This window comes from Aotus nancymaae, unplaced genomic scaffold, assembly GCF_030222135.1.
Source record: "Aotus nancymaae isolate 86718 unplaced genomic scaffold, 86718_ANA_hifiasm-v0.15.2.pri h1tg000002l, whole genome shotgun sequence".
Taxonomy (NCBI): domain Eukaryota; kingdom Metazoa; phylum Chordata; class Mammalia; order Primates; family Aotidae; genus Aotus; species Aotus nancymaae.
The window spans coordinates 54,413,497-54,431,503 of NW_026988413.1; the positions used below are offsets into that span (position 1 = coordinate 54,413,497).

At 36.8% G+C, this 18,007-nt stretch overlaps 1 protein-coding gene across 4 annotated transcripts in view; it reads left to right on the forward strand.

Annotated features, from left to right (window-relative positions):
* RELN (reelin) overlaps positions 1-18,007 on the forward strand; it is a 527,812-nt gene that overhangs the window by 259,931 nt on the left and 249,874 nt on the right. For all 4 annotated transcript variants that reach the window (XM_021673084.2, XM_021673089.2, XM_064374717.1 and 1 more), the window contains exon 8: positions 1,216-1,267. In XM_021673084.2, coding sequence (XP_021528759.2) covers positions 1,216-1,267 — 52 coding nt within the window. The remainder of the gene's footprint in view (positions 1-1,215; positions 1,268-18,007) is intronic.

Below are 18,007 nucleotides of genomic sequence, written 5' to 3' on the forward strand. Positions count from 1 at the left end.
AGCACACATTCAGTCATCTCTCCAAGTCATGATGTAGATATTTCGATATTCACACGCATCCAATCTTTTAATATTCACATCTCAACTGAATTTCAACAGAGCAAGAGGCTTGTTCACTCATTTCCTATGGCTGTTCATGAATTGTATAGCACTTGACCCTTCTGCATTTGTGGACTTTATCACATGGGGCTAACAAAGTGCAGGGATATGTCTAAAGATGTTATTAAGACAGATAAGAAGCAAAAGTAAGACAGCCTGCTGCCTCTGACACAGTGAAAAGAGTTACCCACTTTGTGTTGCATAGGGTGGAGTCACTGAAATGTCCTATATTGTAGTCTTCAGAGTTTCAGAACCCAACAAAATGAGAACGTTAATTCTTATCTCATTTGAGCTGGTATGGGTCAAAGTCACTGCTCTAAAGGATAAATAAATAAAATGTTAAAACTACAGAGGCACCATTCCTCTTTCAGAAGGGGGAAATTTTGCTTAAGCATGCTTCTTGATGAAACTAAGGAAAAGTAGCAGAAACTTGTCGAAACACTATTTCTAGGTCCATAATTCTATTTCTTTTCTTTATTTTTTTTTTGGTAAGTTTTATTGAGAAATAATCCACAGATTCTACATTCCTTAATTTAAAGTGTACAGTTCAAGGTTTTTGGTTTATTTACAAAGTTGTGGAACCATTATTACAATCAGTTTTATATCATTTTATTACACCCCTCCACAAAGAAAGCCTACGACCTTTAGCTATTGTAGTTATATTTCCTTTTCAAAATAATTTTATTCTACTCATTTGTTCTTAATTTATCTCCCAGTTTTTGTTCAGTAGGCTTTTTGCTACATTCTTTTTGGGTCCCAGATCTATTGATATGGTAGGATGGAGGGGAGATGGTGGAGTGAGTGGAGAGGAGCTTTGTTAAATGCTTTCACCAGATAACCTGCTGGATTCCTCTAAAAACAGTTTATGAAGGGACACTGAGAAATATGCTATCCGTCCCTAAGTCAGAATTTTACTGCTTCATTTTCCACAGGGGAATAAGAAACAGATCTGTGTTCAGACACATTGATAAAATGAACCAACAACTGGATAAATGCAACTTCTGTTAATGGATTTCTTCTTTCCTCTTTTTTAACTCTTCCCCTCCCCACCCCTCTCTGAGCATCTTTCTCCTCTCTTTCTATCTTGTCTTATTTTTATATATTCTTTTTCTCTAGATTACCACAGGCCTTAATACAACAACAGCTTCTGTCCTCCAATTTTCGATTGGTAAGTGTTTTTAGCAATTATAACGATTTAACTTGGAAATGTTTGCTTTAAAGATAGTGTGCAATCGGTATTATAATGCCAGATGCTTTTAGATTTACAGAATAGTAAGTCTTAGTTTTGCAGTAAATAATCTGCAACATTTTTAAAGTGAAATAAATATTTTTAAATGTTGCATTCTGTTCTCACATCTCTCCAGCAGTGAGTGGTATTAAAAATATTGCAGATAATTCAAAACATCTTAAAATGATTTACATATGTATTTTGCATACATTGGTTTATTGTATTACAGCAGGATTACCTAGCTAGTTATATTTTGCTCAGATTAAGATTAAAATATGTTCCATTTCCTGAGCTCTGACTAACTGCTAGTGAGAGAGATAATTATTGGTAACCAAAAGTAACCTATTAAGGCTTCATGTTTGGCATGAATAATCTATGTTAAATTCAAACATAGATAATTTTTAAAAATGTCTGTATCCGGCAGTGTTTAACTGCTTTTGTTTTAGAGCTAAACGTTCCTACCTAAAGCATTCAGTAAAATAAGGTGCGTTTTGATCAAGTGTTTGCAGTTTTGTGGTCTATTCTATTACCTTCCATTTTATTTTTCAAGGGTATGTACTTATAAATAACTTGCATAAATTTACAAAGGAAATGAATGTTCCAGGGGAAGAAAGATGCTGTCTTCTAATGGGGCCTAGATCCCATAAGAGCAACACCCCCTCCTGGCCATTCCCTATGGCATGAGAATTGCAGATGTCCACCAGCCATGCTCAGGACAGCTTCCTCCAGTCCGTTCCATATCTTAGGAGGTCCACCATTAGTGAAAGGACTGTTCCCTCAGGAGCCTTTTATTCCAAATTGCAAGTCAGTGTTCTATAGCCAGGAGCCCACTGTGCTTGATTTTGCCAAAGAGCAGTTTTCTTCAAGTATGTATTTGTCACTTTTTCATCAGTGTGCCTCGTTTCAGCCTGTGTAGGAGGTACTATGTCAAATCCCCTGATTACATTTTGGGTTGTTTTCTTCTCCAGTTGACAGTATTACCTACAACAATTTACAGACAGTTCAGAAGTCCGTGTGTGATCATAAGTAAAGTGTTAGTGAAAACAAAAATAATGGTTTTTTGATGAGAAAGTTGTCTTTGATTTATTAACAAGTGTATCCTAACTCTTCTGTAGCAAGCACGTAATGTTTTTATAATCAGAAAAAAATATATTTTTAAAGAGTTATGGTCTACAAAAACAAATATTTTAAACTGTGGCATGACAGGCAACTTAGGCTCTTAATCAGAACAAATGTGTTTAGATTAATTATGCTATTAACAAAAATAAGCTGAATAATGGTTAATAATGTATCAGTATTCTGAGTACTTGTTCTTCCTTTTTGTTAGAGAAATGAACATTAGTTTCAGATACTGTCTTTAAGCAATAAAAGAACACAAGAGAAACAATTTTAAAATGTATGTCTCCTAATTCTAATATTATTTGTACTTTATTCAAGAAAGGAGAGCTCCTACACCAATTAAATTATTCTTTATTAAAAGGAAAAATAGTATACTGCTAATATGGCATAGATTCTCTATTCCCTTGCCTTTCATTTGTATCAATACAATAGATTTGATGAAAAAGGACCAAGAAGAGAAGTTAATCAGAGAATGCGAGGTTTAGTACCTAAGACTCAAAACCCAAAGCAAGCACTAGGGCCAAGGTCTCAGGACTAGACACAAACATGGGACTTAACAAGAGCCCCTGGTCTCCCCACAAGCTGTAGCCCACCAGGCCAGCTTGTGCTATTTAAAGCACAGATTGGAATCCTGCTGGAAGACTGGAAGAGTAGCAGAATTGGGGGATGAGAGAGAGATGGCAAGGAGAAGATAAAGGAGGGGAGGAAGGAAGAAGGAAAGAGGAAGGAAGAAAATGAGAAAAAGATCTCAAGTTTATAACTAAAAATACATTTATAAATCTTTTCAGGTGGCAGTTTTAGAATCAAAAGTGAAATTTTAATATATCCTTAGGAATGAAATGGAACATATTTAGTAAAAACAAATTATAATTTATTGTTTATAAACTTCATTTGTGCATTTACTTACTACATTTTGAGCGTAAAAAAACTGGGGGAAACCAAGAAGAGTCTGGGTGGCAAAGAAACAGTGTAGTAGCAAACCATTTGTTGTAAGGTGTGTGGTGAGTGCAGTATGTGGGCAAAACTTTCCAGAAATGCTTTTGTGTATCTCATTAACATTTGTTTACATGGATGTTTATGAGGTATGAGTATGTGACATTATTCTGTTTACTTTTGTGATATGAGGGCAGACTGAGGCACACTCACCACTTAGAAATTCTAGAAATGTCATAATTGTGTTTATCCGTAGTAAACAAATACCAGAATAGCAATTAAAATGAATCCAACCAATCTAATAGCCACCATCATAGCCATTTTATTTATACTCGGTTCAAAAATTATATTAAGTTATAAAAACTATATGTTAACAATTCAACATTTACATTTCCTTGCATACTGTAGAATTCTTCAAATCTATATTAATAATATGGTTACATATGTTCAGTTGGTTTTAGTGTCACTCCTTAGGAATTCCTTTAGGATACTAAATGTTAAATGTTCACTGTATAACACAATGATTTAAGCAGTTTTCTAGGAAGTTCCATCATTATTTATGGCCTAAGTGGTGAATTATGTTTATAATTGGGCGTATATAACCACAATTGGAGAAATTATTGTGTTGATACTTTCATATTGCTCTTGTGAACATTTTCAGTTGTGTAACAAACATTATCCAAAAGACTCCTGTGGGTAACACCCCCCATGGGCACCGAGGAAGGAGAACTGTCCAGACACCGGGCCCAACCAGTGCCTGAAGAATGTCTTAGTTTATAGTGTTATTGTTCAGCTGTTTCCTTTATATAATCCTGCATATATAATCATATATTAGTTTATACAATTAGTGCTTGAAGAGTAACTTACTGCTTACATATATCTAGTTTATATAATCATACTTAATTATATCTACTTAGTTCTATATAATCTTTCTGTATAATCATAGGTATTATAGTTGGATCTATACTGACACATTTAGTGCTGATTTATAGAATCCTTCTATGTAACCATATAGTAGTTTGTAGTAGGAGGAATGCCTAGAGCAGTCACAGAACAGAAGCAGTACATGGGAAAACAGCCAGACCAGGACGAGAACGAAAGAGCCAGGCAGTGGAGTCCCTGCCTGAAAGGGCATATGCTGTATGGCAGGCTTGGAGCAAGTGCTTCTTCTCCTGATAAAGGAGTTGTAGTACCTTGCATCCAGTTCCTGTGGAAAGCAGGCCTCAGGCCTGAGATCCTGGAAGTAACTGAGGGAGAAGAACCCCTCTGATGTGACCAGTCACGACAGCTGTACACCCTGTCAGTCTTTTCTCACTTCCATGCTAGCTCAAATCATCCTCCCATAAATATCTTAAGAGAAGAGCACAAGTCTGTCAGCTCCCACTGCATTAAGATTACAGTATCCTTCTATTAGAAATCCTTTAAGTCTCCAGCCCCCAGATAAGAAGTGTTGCTCACAACACCTGTTGCACACAGCCCACCTCCTTGCCTCAGTGACCTAGTGAGGGTGGACCCCTTTTCTGTAACAACCCTCTACTACTGCGCACGTCATGGCCCACCTCTCTGCCCAGGTGACATCATGGGATGATAACCTCGCTTGTGACTCACGTGATTGATTATGCCCTATTACTAAGCCTATAGATGATGACCTCACTCACGACCCTGCCCCCTGCTTGTAACTAATAAACACAGATGCTCTTGGGCATTGGGGGGCCGTCGCTGATCTCTGCTCACAGGTGGTGTGACCCCCGGGTCCAGATGCTCTACACCAGTTCTTCAGTGTCCTGTCTCTTTACTTCTCGGATCCTGCACCTCAACACAGCATAAGGGACACCCCACGACCCTGTGGGGCCCCAACTGCCCTACAGACTCCCAAGTCCCTCATACAAAAATTGCTTGAATAACTAAGGAGTGTCTCAAATAAACTCCATCATGCCAATGTTTAGCAACGCTTTCTCAATTCTTTCAGATACACACACACACAAATGTATATACAATATATACATATATTACATTAGATATGTACACATAAATGTGTATATCTAATGTGTATATAATGTATATATTATATATGTGTATATATGGGTTAGATAAATGTGTATCTAAACATATATACATATACACACACATACACACACATACATAAATGTAAGCTTAACCAAATGATTTTTAAAGTTAAAGAATCCTGAAAATACAGTTCTGCAAGATGAAATTTATCACATTATCCATAGCTAAATCATCTCGGAAGGTGTCCTAAAATATTCTTGGGAGAACTTTTCATTTTTCCATTCCAATGAAAGATCTTGTATCCATTTCTGTGCTGAGGCATCAATTTGCTACCATCCTCACTTGATTCATTAGATTCAACTTGTGGAATTTATGGTTATAGCCTTAGCGGTGTTTACCTGCTTCCTTTAGATTTCCTCTGGGATAGGAAGAAAAATTTGAGATGACGCCCTTGCAGAGTGTTATCTTACAGATGCCTTTGAACTCTGCTTTCTCAGTCAGGGTCGAGGGTCCAAAGGAAATGCTGGTAGTCCTTTGTGTCCATCATTCACTTAACAAAATTTCACTGAATATTTGCTGTGTGCTCAATATTTGTTTGAGCTGGCTTTAACTCTGGGAAAACAAAATAAGTAAGAAAACAGAACATTTTTATAGCACTTAACAATGTAGTAGAAGGCACTGGGTACAAACAGCATAAATCTCCAGAAAGTGGCATTTTTGTAAACAGAGTGGGTCTGTATATAGGTCCCCAGGGTGGCAGAGCCTAACGAGGTCCTTCATGAAGGCTTCTTAGCAAGGAGAATCCCTCCCAACAACCTGAGTCACTTGAAAGGACAGAGAAAGGTTTTTCAGGTGAGAAGGCAGAGTGAATATAGGCAAGGCATCGGAGGGGAACATATGTGCCCTCCTAGAGCAGAAGAACTGGGCCTGGTAGCTATAAGCCATGTCAGATAAAGTTGCATCTATCCAAAGAGCTTATCTGTATCAGCTCAGGGCTTCAACTTATTTAATAGAGAGTTAAATGTTAAATTGAGGTTTTAAACTCATTTAATTTAACTTTTTAAAAATAAAATAATATTGTTTTTTAGTTATTTAATAGAGGTCTACAGAAGAACCTCTTTCTCTCTTGAGCAATAGAGAAATAGAATGAAATTAATTCTTAAGAAAAATTATTTGGGTAGTTGTGTTAGGAGTGGATTTGTCACTTCCTTGGTAGAAATCTGCATTGAGTCACTCTGCAAGAATTTACCGAATAATATGCTTGTTCACTCTAGCTTACCTCTTACATCAGATTAATAGGATTCATTAGCCAAACAAGAAATAAAGGTAAAACATTTAAAAACACACCATGAAGAATAAATAGTTTGGCTTGCCAGACAAATCTATCTTGTGCATCACAGTATCCTCAGCCACTTGCCCAGGGACTCATAATAAATAGATGCTCATAAATATTTCTTGTCTGAGTGACAAGTAACCATTACAAAGACATCTATAATAGTATGTTACCAAGTGTTAAATTGATGTGATGCAGACATTTCATGCCAGGAAGTGGTTTGGGGGAGGTGATCTGAGGACCACAATCAATGGAAAAGATGACCCAGAAAGAAACTGAGAATCACCAGTAAACCATGCTTTTAGTAAAACAAGTAGGCAGAAATATATATGCATGTGTTTATCAGTATGTAATTACTGAGCTAACTTGAATCAATTATTTGTTCATAATTTATAGAATTAGTATCTTTTTTTATTGAGTGAGTGTTACTTATGGATATCCTAAACATTCGAGTTTTATTTTTGTATGTGTAATTTCTTTTTGTGGCTTTCTTTTTGTTTTTATTATTTCAAGACAGAAGGAAGTCATTAAATCATAAATGCTTTATATTTATTAAGATATAAAAATGTTATTAGGCCTGAATTATATTCCATCTATACTGTACATGCCATGGAGTCTCAGATGAATGAGAGCCACTCTGTTTACATGAGTGTATTTTGAATAATAAAAACTGAAAATTACAAAAGCTAAACTTTTGGCTGAATTGGAATATTGCTTTATGAAAAAAAAAAGACCTGGTATTATTTTTCTTCAATAGATGTAAAGGATAAAGTATCACTTGTAAAAGGTATTATATTTCATGTAGCATAAGAAAAGCAGTTGATTTTTCCCTTGAGCATAATTCATAAACCTTATAATTACTCAGAACTTGATTCAGTAAAGAAATTTTCTCTCAACTCTTTTAGAACAGGTAATTCAAGAGGAGGAGAAATTGACTCCTCCATATGTTGGTGTGAATTATTGCTCATTTCCTTCATGAACTTACTGAAATGTATTTCAAATTAGATCTCATTTTTTTTCAAGAGTCATTCTCCCTGGTGAGTAAGACCTTAGGGAACTTATGATGAAATAGTGAAAACATCTTCTGAAACATGGACATCTCTAAGTATGAGACTAACAAAATCTTTGGTGACCTGAGCCCAAAACAAAAATAAATAAAACATTAGAAAATTTTAATAGCAAAAATAACTTAATACATATGTTTTATAAGGTTAAATACATGTTTTACTTAAGTGTAAGATTCTTGGTTATAAAATATATTCAGCTAAGATTCAAGACTTGATTTCCAGATCTTCAAATATTCGTATTAAAACAAAAATAAGGCCAGGCACAGTGGCTCACACCTGTAATCCCAGCACTTTGGGAGGCCAGGGCAGGTGGATCACGAGGTCAAGAGATCAAGACCATTCTGGCCAACCTGGTGAAACCTCATCTCTACTAAAAATACAAAAATTAGCTCGGCATAGTGGCGCACACCTATAGTCCCAGCTATTCAGGAGGCTGAGGCAGGAGAATTGCTTGAACCCAGAAGGTGGAAGTTGCAGTGAGCCGAGATCACACCACTGCACTCTAGCTTGAGCAACAGAGTAAGACTGCATCTAAAAAAAAAATTAATAATAATAATAATATATATATATGGAATACCTCTGTGTTAACTAAAATTTGGTAAGTAAAGGTGTGAAACTGATTATGATTCGGGGTATCCTGCTTTGTCATCCCACAGTTGACCTTTTTAGGGAATGTTTATTTTTAAAAATGAATTTAAATGAAATATATATACATATATTTTTCAAATCCACTTCACCCCAAACTCTTAAGCCCTAGCTTAAGTAATAAAAGGGAATATTCTGAAATGCTGTAAAGTATCACTAAGCCCAAAGTTCTGGCAAAGAATCTTGAGATTAATTCTAAGTGTTTTTGAATTATTAGAAATGATAATTAAATATTTTTACATGAATTAAAATATACAATTTGAACATAGGTTTTATCCCTTTCTCTTTTGAGATACTCGATTTGTCACTCATCTGATGAGGCTTAGAAAAATAAATGTCAGTAATTCATCCATAAATTTGTTCTATTAACATTTGGGGGGGACTGTTCTAGTAGAAGGAATACAGTAGTGAACTACAGGATGAGAAGAAATTGATTATTGATGTAGACCAAATGGTCTCTCAAACTCCACTCCTCCATGAAAACTCATCCCATTGCCTCAGCCTAGTATCTCTGAAACCCCACTTCCTCTAAATTTATTTTATGACAGGTACTTCGTCTGCTTTGATAGATACACTGACCATTTCTGCACATTCGCTTTCACCTTTTCTAACTTAGATATTCCTTGAGGGTTAAGGAATGTACTAGTGTCCCTTTCTGTATGTAGGACAGAATTTTACTCACACCTAGAACTAAAAAAATGTAACTAAATTAAACTCATAGGTAAGGTTAGGGATTTCATGCTGTTCCACACTGGTGCTGAATACTACCCTCATTCTTGACTTCTGAGGCAAGGGAGTATGCTAAATGAAATCCATGGGCAATGTTAGAATTTAGTCTGAGCCTGGAGTTTCCAGTTTCTTGTCAATTAAGCAGGGACTCATCTGTCAAAGAGAAGATCTTTAGGATCTTTAGAATGGCATCATTTAGATCTTTAGAATCATTATATATATAAATATATATAATGTGCTTACATTCACTGGGAAGAAAGCAAAGCCTAATATGCTTCCCCGATCTTCGAGAAGTTTTATCATCAAATAGATGGGGAGGGGGTGGGGGAAAGAGTCCACATGGGAGAAGAAAATAAGTATGGCACTAAACATTGCTGATTAACAGACACAGACCACAGAGGAGAATGAGAGTGGAATTTGTTGGAAAGTCCAGGAAAGAGGGAGGTCTGGAGGGAGGACTTCATTATTTGGGAAGGAGATTGACAAGAGCAGGCATGGTACCACCAGAGGGTCAGGCGTCACAGTGAAGGTTAGGGGAATGGCACCCTGTAGGAAGAACAAGACGCAGGAACTCTGCTAAGAACTGGGGACCAAGGTCAGAGTCAGACAGCAATGATACTAATGCTGTCTCCAGATTGCCATGAGTGGAGGAGTGGAGATACTTAACACTTGCTGCCAGGGTGGAGATTAGTCCTCCTAGAAAATGGGCCAGGCATGAGCATTCGGGCATAGGTTATGTGGGCCCTGGGGAAAGGAGGATGGCCCAGCAGGGAACCTGGCAAAGCCAGACACATTTCTCTTCCTTGTGTTTCATGCAACATGGCAAAAGTTCTCTACTGTGGGCTTGGGAGAAAACTTGCAGGGAGTGCGCACTTGGGAATGGCTGGAACATGGCACGGAATTCCATAAATTGAGAGAATGGATCCCTCTCTCTGTTATGGTAGGAGTGCCACTGATAATGAAGAAATACAAATATTTTGGAAGTGATGAAAGAGGGATAGGACTGGAAGGGAGAAAGGCACAAGCAGGGAGGAGGACAGCTGTTCATTTTATATCCTGTGGTCATTGTCCATCTGCCATGAGGTTTGGGAAATTTAGCCAGGGAAGTGACTAAGAGACAAAATATTAAGTACAATAAATCACACACTGTCACATTTAGCCAGAAAGATAGGTTTGTAAGTCTGATGGTCAGTTGAAACAGAGATTCTTCCTAGTAGCCTCATTTTAAACATAAACAAATATAAAACAGTAAGTGGAAGATAGTTGCTTTTAGAACTTGGTTCTTTTTCTATATTTTATGAGAAAGTCTTTCAAATATAAAGGAAGCGTATTTTTAAAGTACAGAATATTTTTGAAGATTCTTATTGATTTTATTTTTCTAATTTACTTGACCTCTATTAATCCTTAATATCAGTTTTTGGTAGATGCTTAGAATGAAAATTTTGCTTGCATATAATGTTCCCCTGTACAACATCGTCCTTGAAATATGTTTTCTCAGATAATAAATGCTAAATTCCCCCATTGGTATTTTTTGGTGGGCAAAACAGAGGTGTAGAAATAAACTCTAGATTTCTCTATCTAAATAATTGTTTAATTGATAATTTGGACTGACCAAAAATTTTGGACATATTCATTTCTCTAAATTTACAATTTCTATTCATAAAATAATGAATTATTTCAACTTTGGTGATCATATTTTACCAATATTAAATTCATTTGCTCTGTCAAGAACAGTTCTTGACAGATCCAAGAGTAATTAGAGGATTTCTATTTGTGTAGAATGGAACTATTCTTAATTAAAGTCATATCTGTGGGCTCCTTTCAGTCACAATTGCCATCCCTGTCATTTGGGACTGAGAAGCCCCAGGACACTCCCCGCCTAGGCTGCCACAAAGCATTATCCAATACAGTAACCATTTTTTCCTGCCCTGCTTCTTACCCATGAATCAAACTGCTACCCCTTTGGCTAAGGTCCCTGAACTTCAACAAAGCATTAGCTGCCTCTATGTGCAGGCATAGGTAAGGCAAATCAAGCCTGGATTTCATGAGAGCCAGAAGCTGCCCTGCATTGTGGGATGTGCACACACTGTCAGACATGGGGGACAGCCGCTGAGAGCATGCCTACCAGGCAGACGTTGGCTCAACTGCATTCCCTGTGTAGCCATTCCTCATGCATTTATGTTACCCGTGATCACAGAACTGGTAAAAATAGCACTCTTAGGACCAAATTCTCATCTTTCCAGTAGATTTTCCCTTCTGCCTTGAACTCTGTATTCCACCCTGTGGATATATGATGTATAGTAAGGTAATAAGAGTAATAAAAACAATTTGCTTTGAACATTATCAAGCAAAAAGCTAGCTCAGTACCAGAAAATAAATATACTTTTATAAAATTTACAAATTAATGGAACAAATTTGTATAGTTATGTCATATTATAAAACAAAATGCCCAGATACATAAAATATTATATAGCATAGGTTTTCTACTAGGAGAGGAATAAAACATCATGAAAACTAAAAAAACATATTAAACCAGCCATCCTGGAAATTACAGCATTATATTCTTAAAACTGGGAGTCATATTTTAGATGCCGTCCATGAGTTAGTACTCCTAGACTTGCCATGTCGTCAAGATATTGCTCTACTTAATAGTAGACTGTTTTTGATGCCATGGGCCAAGAGAACTAATACTTTTAGGGATTTTCTGGCAGATGATAATGAAGGAAATAAAAATCTAAGTATGATATAATCATTGTTCAGTGCTGTTCATAGAACTATCAAACTATGGGTAATCTAGATAATGATGGTCTTGTTTGGGGCAGAATTATTTGAAAAAGAATTGTAACAAAGAAGCTTTTACTGTGTTTCTTAATTTTGGGGGATAGAGTAAGAGTGTTTTTTCTCTAGTGAGTAATATTGACCTCAAAATTCACTCTTAGCTTCAAAAAAAGGGATAAATGCCAGAACTACTTGTCATACCAATATCTTCATGTTGCTCATCACATTTTTCACGTCTCAATGTAGAATAAGGCAAGTTTGTTTCTTGAATGCCCTAGCCTAGAATAACATGTAGTATCCCCTGGGAGTGGCAATGTCTACCTTTTTAAAAGCTTCCTAAAATTTTCTCATTCATCTCTTTCTGTCTTTCCACTCATTGCAACCTCAGGTTAATGGTCCTGTTCGCCATTTATCGTTCTTGAAAAGATGAAAGGATATGTTGATCATGCTAAGAGTCGTTCTAGTTTGTAGCAGGGAGTTCTGAGTAGCGAGATTGCATCCATTCTGTAACTTTATGATCTTTCTATATCGAATGCTGTTGTTTACATGCAGCTCCTAGAGCTGTGCTTGTCTCTGAGGTCTGAGTTTTGAGTAATGGCAGTGGCAGCACTTGTGCTCCAAGAATCCTCAACAGGGTTCTGTCCAGACACTCCTCAAGCCTTCAGTATTTATGAGTCCCACTGTGCTATCTAGAGGCATGATTTCTGGCAGTGATTTTCCCCATCTATAAATTCTGTGAGATCAGTTCTCTGCTTCTGTGGCCCTGTGCTGCATTTGAAAAGGCAGCTTGTTTTTAAGACAGAGCTTTGGGGAAGGAGGCTGCTCACAGCAACCACTGCCAATCCCCAAGATAACAGTAGCTTCTTGTATTGCATTCTACCGTGATTTACTTTGGAAAGCCCTGGGATTGGTGGAGAACGGCACAACCAAATAAAATAAAACAAAAAAAAACTACCCAGACCTACCCAGGCCTAGAGAGACTACACACCAGCTGATTGATCCTTCTATAAACGTAAAACAAAACAGACAAGACTCTTGAAGATAGTCTCACAATCCCTAATCTGCAATTCCATATTACAAAAAATGTGGAAATAGCACAAGCCAATTCTTAAAAAATTCATGTGGTGGCAAAGGTTGACATGACCTGAATTCATTTGGCAGGAGGACCTGAGTTGAAAGGATTTGAAGCTGTTTATAATCATTATTTCTGTTACTTACGTGAATTGTCATGCATTTCACTGCAGGGGTATTAATGTGTTAGATTATAGAGTGCTGCTCTAGGCATGGTGTTTGTACCGTATTACCTTTTTGAAATCTGTAAGTTAATTAAGTTATTTGAATTATAGAATTCATCTAACCTCAAGGAGTTATGGACCTATATGGCTATTATACCAAGGAAGGAAGTGACTCTTTAATTTTTAGTAGGTGTTACTAATACTTATATTTTAAAGTGGCCTTGACTTTGTATCAAATGAAGCTACTCTTTATACTGTTTGTTGTTATTCCAGCTACCCAAGAGGGATGGAAAGAAAAGACAAAGTTTGTGAATTTTGGAAACTTCCTGACTCTGTACGTGTATATTATGAAAATAGGCTACTGTACAATGAGCAGACTTTTAATGTACTTAATATGGATTGCATTTGATTAGTACATAATTGCTACATGTTCATGTGCTTGTGTATTCTTGAGATTATAAACTCTGAAAGCTCTTTAGCACAGAAACATTCCAATTAGCAAGTCTTGGAAGTTACAGGTTCTCTCCAAGTTCTGAGCTCCTGAGGTTTAATGAGGTTTATAAGGGTCAACATAGGCTTCATTTGGCAACACAGTAAAAAATGAATGGCAGGTCAGGTGTGGTGGCTCATACCTGTAATCCCACTATTTTAAGAGGCCAAGGCAGTTGGATCACTTGAGCCCAGGAGTTTGAGACCAGCCTGGGCAACATGGTAAAACCCTGTCTCTATAAAAAATACAAAAAAATTAGCCAGGTATGGTGGCAGGTGCCTGTAATGCCAGCTACTCTGGAGGCTGAGGCAGGAGGATTGCTTAAGCCCAGAAGGTTGAGGCTGCAGTGAGCTGTGATCACACCACTACACTCCAGCCTGGGCAACAGAGCCAGACCCTGCCTTTCAAAAAAATGGCATTTTTTGTGTTTATAAACATTGCTTAAAAGTCATTTCATCAGTCCTAATCTAGTTGTACTGTGATTCATTTCTGTATATGAATATTTTAATTCAGTCAAACCTGCTTTAAGTAATAGAGAAGAAAAGAACTTCAGAAATTACAAATTCTCATTCTCTCTTTATTCTTGTCTTGTTTTTAAATATATTTGATTGTGTCATGCTAAGCAAAGTGGAAAATAAACTTTGTAGTCTGCATTCCCTTCATCTGGGACCTGTGATTTAAGACATTTGTGACATGTAGGAGTGTAGTATAGTGCAAGCTCTGTACAGAGGTGGGTCTGAGTTTTGTGGATCCACCTTTGAAGCTTGCACAGCTTGACTGAGGGCCGAGATATTTCTCTAAGGAAAAAAATACAAAGTTACACCTTCCAAATTAGGTACAAATGTAAATATTTATTTAGAATACAAAAAGAAATCACAACAAATTATTATTTGAAATTGTACCACAAACATCACAAAATCAAGAGATAGAACATTTTTATTAACTGCCTGAAATGTTCTATAGTGCTTTTTTCCTTATATCTTTTTGGCCATGTACTCTTAAATTGCCTTTTCCTATGAAAACAATTTAGTAATATTTTCTGGAAATCATAGAAAGGTTATTCTGCCTCTAGCTTGTTAGACCAGAGTTTATGCTTAATATTTTGCCTTTGCCAACTCCTTATTGATCATGTCATTTAGATTTTTAGAATCATTATAGAATTGGAAAACCTTTACCTTATTTATATTTCAGGACATTCAACTTCCTTTGTGAAGTGACTAATCTTAGCTGCCCTCTGAATTCACATCACTCATAAAATAGTGTGTCATCATTATCCTTGAGTCATGATGCTAGGTGCATCAGCACAGTGAGTGTAGGAGTTCTTGGAAGCTGTTTTTACACTGAGAATGACTAGACTATGAAATGGAAAGTAAACTACATAACTATATCACACTAACCCAAAATAAATGTATTTCCAACTCAGCTTCTCTTAGCTGAATCCCAAAAGCAGTTATGTCCACTCTGACACCCACTGACTCCTAACGTGATGAAGGAGTGGTCCACATGGAGACAGGATCTTAACCAACTGCAGGTGTTAGAAAACATGGCCATCAGACTCTACTGCTGGAACTTCTTCCAGGACCTCAGACAGTGCTCACCAAAGTGAGGGCCATGAAGCCAAAGCTTCATCACCTTCGTGGTAAACCCTCTTCTGTCTATGCCAAACATGTTGGAGCTGAATATTACACTTAGATTTCTTACATTGATACATATACATTCACATTCTGGCACTTGTCTTGTTGACACTTCCTTCCTTCTTTCACATCCTCCTGCAAGTTGCCTCAACTTTCCCTTTCAAATTCCGATTACATCTTATCATCTTCCCTCGATTTCATTTTCTATTGCTTTTGCCTTGTCATATAGAGACAATGGAGATTTCTATATACTGATGTAGCTACTGTTCTGATTCTCAATAAGTAATTATTAATGCAAAAAAATATTTAATGTAGATATTTTAATTCATGGGTTTATTTTTTACATTTGGAATATTCTACAGCATATGCACATCACTTTATGACTCATATATGCTGACAAACAACTCTTACTATGGGTATAAATGGGCAGAGGGAAAAGAGCACTGATTTAGGAGTCAAGCCATATAGTTCTTTCTCTGCCAGTTGAACCCCCCACATAACCATGGGTAAGTGGTAGAGGCTGCCTGGGTCCCTCACAAGTAAGCATGTTCATCTTTATGATCTCTTAAATGTCTTACCACTGTGGTCCTAAGTCCTAGAACTGAGTAACAACAGTGAACCTTGAGTTAAGCAGAAATTTAGTTTGGCTAAAAACATGGTTATTTTGTTTTCTGTTTCAGTTAAGGCAACCCTTCCAAGAAATATTAAATCAGTCACCATATCTTTATTTAACCAATTGTAGTTAATTTATACTTGTAGCTTATTTTGTCACCAGAGAAAGATATTAAATAGAGGAACAGAAATGTAGCATTGGCAGAAAAATGTGATGTTGTTACCCAGATAATAGTTGCCAGCTTGAGATGCTGTCCTTCTGGCTCTTCCTAGAAGAGCATCAGTCTCTGTAATCATGGACAGGGGCTACAGATCACCTCATCTCTCTATCCTGCTGAAAATAAGTACTACAGAAAAGCTAACAATAATCATAATAGTATTATTGTATTTCCAAAAGACATTCTTCCTGGAGTTTAACTGACGAGTCTCAGAAGGGCTTTGCTGCCTTCATTCATTCAAGTGTTCATTGAGCTCCTCTTCTGTGTGAAGCAGCTCTCAAGGCACTTAGAATTTATGAAACAAAATGTTTGCTCTGGAGGGGCCAACATTCTGGTGAGGGGAGATAACCATCAAATAAATGAACATGTCAGAGAGTAATACACACAATGAAAAAATTGAATCAGAGGTCAGTAAGTGATGGGGTTAGCATTTTATTACAGGTGGCCAGGGTAAGGCCTCTGAGGGGTGTAACCAGTGAATAGACGCCCCAGTTGGGTAAGAGAGTTAATCCAGCAGAAGGACTAGCCAGCTAAGAGCCATACCTGCTGGTGTTTGGGTTGCCACAACAGCCTTATGTCAATGTCAGTACTAAATGATGTTTTACTTCTTAAGTGAGAAGGGCTGTTTAGAGGGTCTGTTTTTCCTACTTGTTTTTTCTGAATGACAGCTGAGGTCAAGAGAAATGAGTCTGAATCACAAGACAGCAACTCGGCTTTTGAGTTCACATGTACCTCTAACATAAGAGATACTTTCAATAGTTGGTTGACTCATTGATGAACTGATTATTTCATCATCTTGGCCTGGCTTCCTGTGACAAAAGTGGGAAGTTACTTGTCTATTTTTTCTAAATGATACCAGGGACAGTACTATTAAATAGAACCAGAATAAAAGTTCATACCTATTTCAGTTGTAATTTTAGATTAAGTAAAGTAGTTCCTAGATCAGATCAAGTTTGCAGTAAAATATTTGTTAGAATTATAGTGATGAATCTCTCCAACATTAAAAGGAAGTAACTGTATAGAAATGTCTTCGCCATTCTTTTTATTCCTTCATTTTTAAATAACAAGTACTGGGTACTGCTTTACACTTGTAAATATTATTTTTTTCTTTATGGTAAAATTGTAACTTTAGAAATAGTTTTTTGATTGTTTATTTTGCTTATCTGAGAGGCCAAATTTTTGTAAAAAAAAAAAAAAGATTTGCAAGCCACCATGGAATGTGTTATTTAGGAAGCAAGTGTGAATTACATATATATGTTAAATTTATGATTGCAATATTATATCAAGTTAACACTTTTCACATAATTGAGGTGGGAAATGTTGGATATTACTTTTCTTGGAATGCAACTATATTTTTAACTCTCTTTATAATGCCTTTCCATGGATTTTTTAAGCAAATACATAATAAAGAAATTCTTTAGAAGGTTAACCTTTGTGTATTTGTTTTGAGCACCCAGTTAGGAGTTCTCACATTGATCTGGGTGAAAGATGATCTAAGGAAGTGGTGGTGAAGGGAAAGAACGGGTATAAATTTATTAAATATGTAGGGCTGAGTATGGCGGTGCACATTGTAGTCCCAGCTACTTAAAAGGCTGGGGGTGGGAGGACATCTCGAGCCCATGAATTTGAGGCTACATGAATTCTGATCACACCACTGTACTCCAACCTGTGCAACACAGTGAGACCCCTGTCTATAAATAAATAAGCAGGAGGAGGGTCTACAGGTTTGTGTGATGGGCTATGAGGGCAGGGAAAGGAGAGGAATGGTCAGGGAACATGGAGAGAAAGATGCCCAAGTACAAATGGTATTTCTTCTTGGTTCAGTTTTCCTGTGATCTTCTCCCATGGTAAAATCTGAGAGAGAGCTGAGATGATGACTA